This window comes from Chlamydotis macqueenii, chromosome 5 (assembly GCF_036417535.1).
Source record: "Chlamydotis macqueenii isolate bChlMac1 chromosome 5, bChlMac1.mat, whole genome shotgun sequence".
Classification (NCBI taxonomy): Eukaryota; Metazoa; Chordata; class Aves; order Otidiformes; family Otididae; genus Chlamydotis; species Chlamydotis macqueenii.
Genome location: NC_141560.1, coordinates 25,149,404 through 25,155,403, shown reverse-complemented (window position 1 = coordinate 25,155,403; position 6,000 = coordinate 25,149,404). Strand labels below are relative to the sequence as shown.

The 6,000-nt window shown below is 57.4% G+C and overlaps 1 protein-coding gene across 1 annotated transcript; it reads right to left on the bottom strand.

Moving 5' to 3' along the window:
• Positions 1 to 1,679: 1,679 nt before the first annotated feature.
• On the bottom strand, positions 1,680 to 4,781 carry IRF2BPL (interferon regulatory factor 2 binding protein like). The gene has a single exon (XM_086749895.1). The coding sequence runs from the start codon at positions 4,643 to 4,645 to the stop codon at positions 2,417 to 2,419; it is 2,229 nt and encodes a 742-aa protein (XP_086606021.1). The 5' UTR covers positions 4,646 to 4,781; the 3' UTR covers positions 1,680 to 2,416.
• Positions 4,782 to 6,000: the final 1,219 nt, after the last annotated feature.

The following is a 6,000-nucleotide window of genomic DNA, read 5'->3' as shown; positions in this document are numbered from 1 at the left end:
TAATTCAATGTTGAATAGCCAGTCTCTTTTAATGGCAGTTGCAATTCACATCTGAATATTACTTCTCTCTTTGTTAGGTTTAAACTCGAAATTCATCCATGTGTACAATTTATTTCTCTGCCAGTCACGAGCTCACAATGTTAGTCCTCCTATCTCTTGATTTAGAAATAAACTGCTGTGTGGGAACTGCATGCTTACAAATAATTGAAAATAGGATCAGTACAAATCTATACTCTGAGAAATGTATAGGTTGTATCCAATAATTAACTTAAAATGTATAGCTTGTATCTAATAATTAACTCAAAACATTATTTTTCTGCATTATTCCATCCAATTCATTACATAATAACAATATGTTCTGAGATTTTTAAGCATGAATCTATCACTTGGCAGGAAAAAAAATATATATACATAGTCATTGTCTGACATCACAGATACAGTGATGCCAAAGACTGAATCTCAAAACATAACTGCCCCTGCCCCCCAAAATAGCTGGAGTATGCGCCCACACGAGAGAGCAAAGATCCATAGGCACACTAAGCGTATAGTCTCAAGGCTTCTACCATCCTTTTCAACAGGAATACAGATGAAAAATGCCTTATTAAGAGTAAGCAGATACCAAATGCCATGCAGACTTTAAAAAGTACCTCTTTATACAATTATGGGGTTTTGGGGGGTAGGGATCCTTAATATTCAATAAAACTCAGAGCTCATAACCTATGACACCGTTGCATTTGGAACAGCTCTGTGTTCTGCTGGTCAAACTGCAAAGGATTTCTGCAGAGTTGCTGTTTTTGTTTCGGGTTTTCTATCTTTCCTCCATTTGCCTCACTGGAAAGGACAAAGTTCACATTAGGTTTGTTTGCATTTTCTAGCTAGTGAGAGGCCTGTGTATTTACTTTGCCTGTTGATCACCTAACAGGTATTGCGCTGCTCCTCAATCTGCAGAAAATGCCAATGTCACATAAAATAGTTAATTATACAAAGAATCACATGTGATCGTTGCCAAAAGGAAAGCATCTCAGTTCAGTGCTTTAAGGAAGCATCCTCGCCTAAAAACACAAACCAGCCCCTGAACTGTTCAGCAACTCAGTTACGAAAAGCCATTACCTAAATGGGGTAGCTACCCACCAGCTGTAGAAGCTGGTATTTCCCGCTACCCTTTTTTGCGCTGTGTTTAACTACAGCCCTGCCTTACCAAGAGTCTACTGCTAATGTGTAGCTTCAACAACCGCTCTTAAAATCAACTAAAATTATTAACCACGTGATGCTGGGTTTTGTGAAAGAGGGCTTCGTTTCAAATCTCAAGCCTTATTAAATTGCACAGGCAGTGGCTGCATCCTGTATTGCAAACACCGTTTGCAGCTGGAGACCTGCGGGGGGGGGGGGAGAGGGAGGAGGAAATGAGATGCAGAAACAGTAAATAGAAAATGCTTAGTCAGCAACTGTTACTGCAACATTAAAGGTGAAATGTAAAATAGGCACAGTGCCAAGATTTGCCAAAGTCTGATAACACCATCAACATCATCTGACTACATATATGTGAAAATGCGCGTACAAGTGCCACAATTATCATAACGAACTGCAGGCTCTTGGTATAATGGAGACTTAAAAAAAGGCAGCATGGCTTGCACATGCTGCCTAGGCTCTGAGAAAAATAAAACTTGCTACTCCAGAAGTATTAATATCAATTGAATTTATTACAATTTACTAAGCTCCAAGGCACATTACAGTGTTCTGTTAACTACAGAAATGTATAAAGGACAAACAGAGCATGTTTTTCATGTACAGCATTTTGCTCTACTGTTCAAAAGCATCCGTGCATCAATAAAAGCAAAAACGAAAACACATGAAGATTAAAAACGTTCAGATCAATAGAAACAAACTGAAACATTTTCCTTACAAACTTGCAACAAAAAATACCCTCCCCCCAGAGCCACCCCACCGTTTTGCAAACAAAAAACAAAAACGAAAAAAAAAAGTGAAAGACTAACACTCAGGGCTTGTAAAACATAAGCTGTCACCATTTTTGTAGCAATTTTTTAGGCATCAACACTGGCCTTGGCAAAAAAAAAAAATTTTTTTTTGTCTTTTTGTTTTTCTTCTTCTTTCAGAGAAGTGCATACATTTACAAAAATACACACCAGCAGCAGGTAATCGCTAAGGGCTATTAACTTTGTACCTAGCCAACACACTGCCAAAGAAATGAGAACAGGTATTATGTAGTAACCAAACAATATTATATTCTGTTTAACAAAAACCAGCTCTATCCTTCAAATGAAGAAGAGTACATACCTTTGTTTCAAAATATAGAAACATACGACGAAAATAATGTCTATACATAAGACTAACTTTTGCAGTTTGTTATATTCACAATTCTACATCTTCAGGAGTCTGAAGGGATTGGATTTCCTACTCAAGGGTCTCTCTCCTTTTTCACTTTAACGTCCCCGGCTAAAATGGTCGCGATCTCGCCCTGCATAAACGCCCAAGGCACATTGGAACCGACTAGGGGGCATTTCTCTCCGCTGGGGCAGTAGACTTCGCCAGTCGCCCCTTGGGCCTTGATGCTCTCTCGGGAACAAGGGAAGCAGAACTTGTGGCTGGGCACAGAGGGGCACTGAACAAAGTGGGTGTCCTCCAAGCGTTCGTGGCAAATGGTGCAGCACAGGGGCCCGCTGTTGGCCATGGGGGAGTCCGGAATGTTTTGGGGGTGCACTTGGTCCATGGCGGGGTGGGCGCTGGGGGGAGGAGGGGCCACTTGCAGGTTCATGTCCCCGTTGCGGGAGGCCAGGCGGCGCTGGCCTGGCACGGAGGCCGGCGACACGGGGCTGCTGCTGTTCCTGCGGGTGGACGTGGTGGAGTGCACCGAGCTGCCGTCCTTGGGCGAGTGGGCATTGCCCAGCGTGTCGGCCACCGACATGAGCGCGGCCATGGGGGACTGTCCGTTCTGGGGGGCGGACTCGGGCGGCGTGGTCCTGTTGGAGTGAGGCCCGAGGGGCGGCGGCGGCGGCGGCGGGGGCCCCCCGCCGTGCACCGCCCCGAAGCCCCCGGCCGACATGGTGAGCTTGAGCGCTTCGCTCTGGCTGGCCATCCACTGCTGCCGCTGCTGCTCGTCGCTGAGCTTCAGAGCCCCCTCGGCCGAGTCCGAGGGCTCAGGAGAGGCTTTCCTCTTGCGCATCGCCCCGCCGCCGCCGCCGCCGCCGCCGCCGCCGGGGCCCCTGGAGGCGGCGGCCGTGCCCTGCGCCCCGCCGGCCCCCGCCCCCGGCCGCGGGAGACTCACCAGCGCCGTGGGCAGCATGGGGCAGCTGGCGTCCAGGTAGGGCTGCGGCAGCATGTCGGCACCCACCAGCTCCTTGAAGAAGCGCACGGACTCGGGCAGCAGGTCCCCCAGGAGCCGCCAGTCGCCGGAGCCGTGCTTCTTCTCGTACTCCAGGTACTTGAAGCCCGAGGAGAGGCCGCGGCCAAAGTCCTTCATGCAGTCCTGGTACATCTGCTTGGCCACGCCGGAGGCGCTGGAGAAGACGGTGCCGGAGCCGCTGGGGTACTCGATGAAGAGCTTCAGCTCATAGTCCATGCCCGGCTTGGAGACGGCGTCGAAGGCGAAGACGCGGCCCAGCAGGGCGTGATCCTTCTTGAAGCGCACCTCGTAGGGGGTGCAACCGGCGAGAGTCAGCAGCGTGTCCCGCACGATCTTGGGCTTGCTGGCCCATTCCTCGGCCCGGTTCCGCAAGCTCTCGCTGAGCTCGGCCAGCGCCTCCGCGTTGCGCTGCTTCTCCTTCAGCTCCCGCTCTTGGTCGCTGCTGGACACCGAGCCCGGCCGCTTGCCGCAGGCCTCGGAGGACGAGCCGCCGCCTCCCCCGGCGCCCCCGCCGCCGCCGCAGGTGCCCCCCTGGGAGGAGGCGGAGGGAGCCGGGGGACCCCCACCGCCGCGGCCGCTCAGGCCCCCGTGCGGCGGGGGCAGCGCCACGCCGGAGGCGGCGGGCCCGTTGAGCAAGGTCTGCGGCAGCAGGTTGGGGGGCACGTTCATCTGGGTGCCGGCGGCCCCCGGGGGCAGGCCGGACACCAGCCCTCCGTGCGCCCCTCGGCGGGAGGACGAAGAGGAGGAGGAGGAGTTGGGGCTCTGCCGGTTCAGCTCCGGTGGCCCGTCCTCAGGCGGCTTGGGGAAACCGTTGGGCCCCCCCAGCCCGTTGGGCAGGCGGGCGCCGTGGCTGCTGCCCAGGCTGCCCGGCGGTGGCGGGTACTCGAAGCGGCTGCGCTGCTCTGCTGCGGCCGCGCTGAGCCCGTAGCGGTCCAGGCTGGACTGGGTCAGCCCCGCCGAGGCCGCCTTGGAGGAGGCGTCCACATGGTTGAGCTGCTGCTGGGCTGCCGCCGCTGCCGCCGCTTCTTTGGCGGAGAGCGGCACTGCCTTGACGCCGACCGGCGGCGGGGGGCCCGGGGAGCGGCCATCCTGGAAGCAGCCGTGCGCTCGCTTCAGCTGCCGGGCCGTCTCGATCACGAACTCGATGCGGTCGGCGCCCTCGTAGTTGACGCAGCCCCGGCAGACGGGCTCCGTGAAGTCCCAAATCATGGCCCAGGGCATGCGGGGCAGGTCGCACAGGTAGCACGACTGCCTCCGCGACGAGGACACCTGCGCGGCGGACATGGTGCTGGCTTGCCGGGGAGCTGCTGCCGCTGCCGCCGGGCTAGGGGCTCGTTCAGTCTTCCCCCCCGAGCTGCTGGGGGGGGCTCCGTACCTGATCCTGTCGCCCCTTTCAGCAGGGGGAATCGCCTGCTTTTTAGTTCGCTCCTGCTGCCGGAGACGGCTTCTTCTACCCGGTCCTGCCGCTGCTGCCCTGGTAGGGTGGGGACCGCTTCTGCTGCTCCGCCGGGGGGCTGGGTGGGGGTCGCCTTCTAGCCGCTTCTGTTTCCCTGCGCTCTCTAGCTCTCCGCTGCTGCTCCTCCTCCGGGAGGAGGCGGAGGTGCACGGAGGAAGATGGGGGGGTCACCTTCCACCCGCCGTGGCTGCCTCGCGAGCTCGCACTTCGCTACGTGCTGATCCACCGCCGCCAGCCAAAGAGGGGCACCCGCACGGAGTTGTCCGGTCCCGGCAGCGGCTTCCCCGAGAGCCGGCGGAGCAGGAGCGGCCCGGGGACAGCGGCGGCGGCAGCAGCGTGGCGAGCGGCGCCGCCTGCTCCTCACTCACATCCTCGCCGCCGCTCGCACTCCGAGCGCGGGGTGCTGCGCGCCGCCGCCTCTGCCTGCGCGCCCCCTCCACCGCGCCGCGCTCCCCCCGCGCCAGGCTGCCCCTCCCCTCCGCGCCGCGCTCCCAGCTCGGCTGCACGCGGGCGGGGTCCCGCGTCACCGCCGAGCGCCTGCCCCTCGCTCCCCTCCCCTCCCCTCTTCCCGGCCGGCGGCGGGGAGCCCACTTGTTGCGCGGGGTGCGCATGCCCGGCGCCCTGCCCGCGCCTTCCCCTGCGCGGCCGGCAGCTGGAGCGCGGCGGGGCAGGGCACGGCACGGCGTGGTGTGGCGCGGCGCGGCACGGCACGGCACGGCGGGGCGGGCAGCCCGCGCTGCCGGCTGTGTTTGGAAACTTGAACGCCAGATCGCGCCCTCGCCCTCCTCCCCAGCCCGCGAAAACGCGGCCAGGCAGCGCATGCACAGTGATGGGGGATGGGGGGGGGTGGCGTTGGTTTTTTCCTGGCTGGGCTTTCTAAGTTCAAACGTCTCGTTTTCAGGATTTTGTAAACCCGCGGATCGCCCCGCTTTGCCTCCGTGACGGCTGCGCGGCGTCCTGCCACCGAGGCTGGCGGTGGGATTCCCGTGCGCGCCGGCTGGCGAGGCAAATGGAAGAGGGGGGATACCGCCTTAATATCCGATTTCGTGTTTCTCTTTCAGTGATCGCGGTGACAGAATGACACAGTTTCTGTAAGCCCGTGACTACATCAGCAGCTCTTCCACTTTTGATTTGTTTAAATCGGCCATGTTTGCCGAGTGTTTAAGGTTGGGCTGGGAAGGAT

Excerpts from the sequence above, each read along its gene's own strand:
- IRF2BPL (XM_086749895.1), bottom strand. The coding sequence starts at position 4,645 with ATGTCCGCCGCGCAGGTGTCCTCGTCGCGGAGGCAGTCGTGCTACCTG.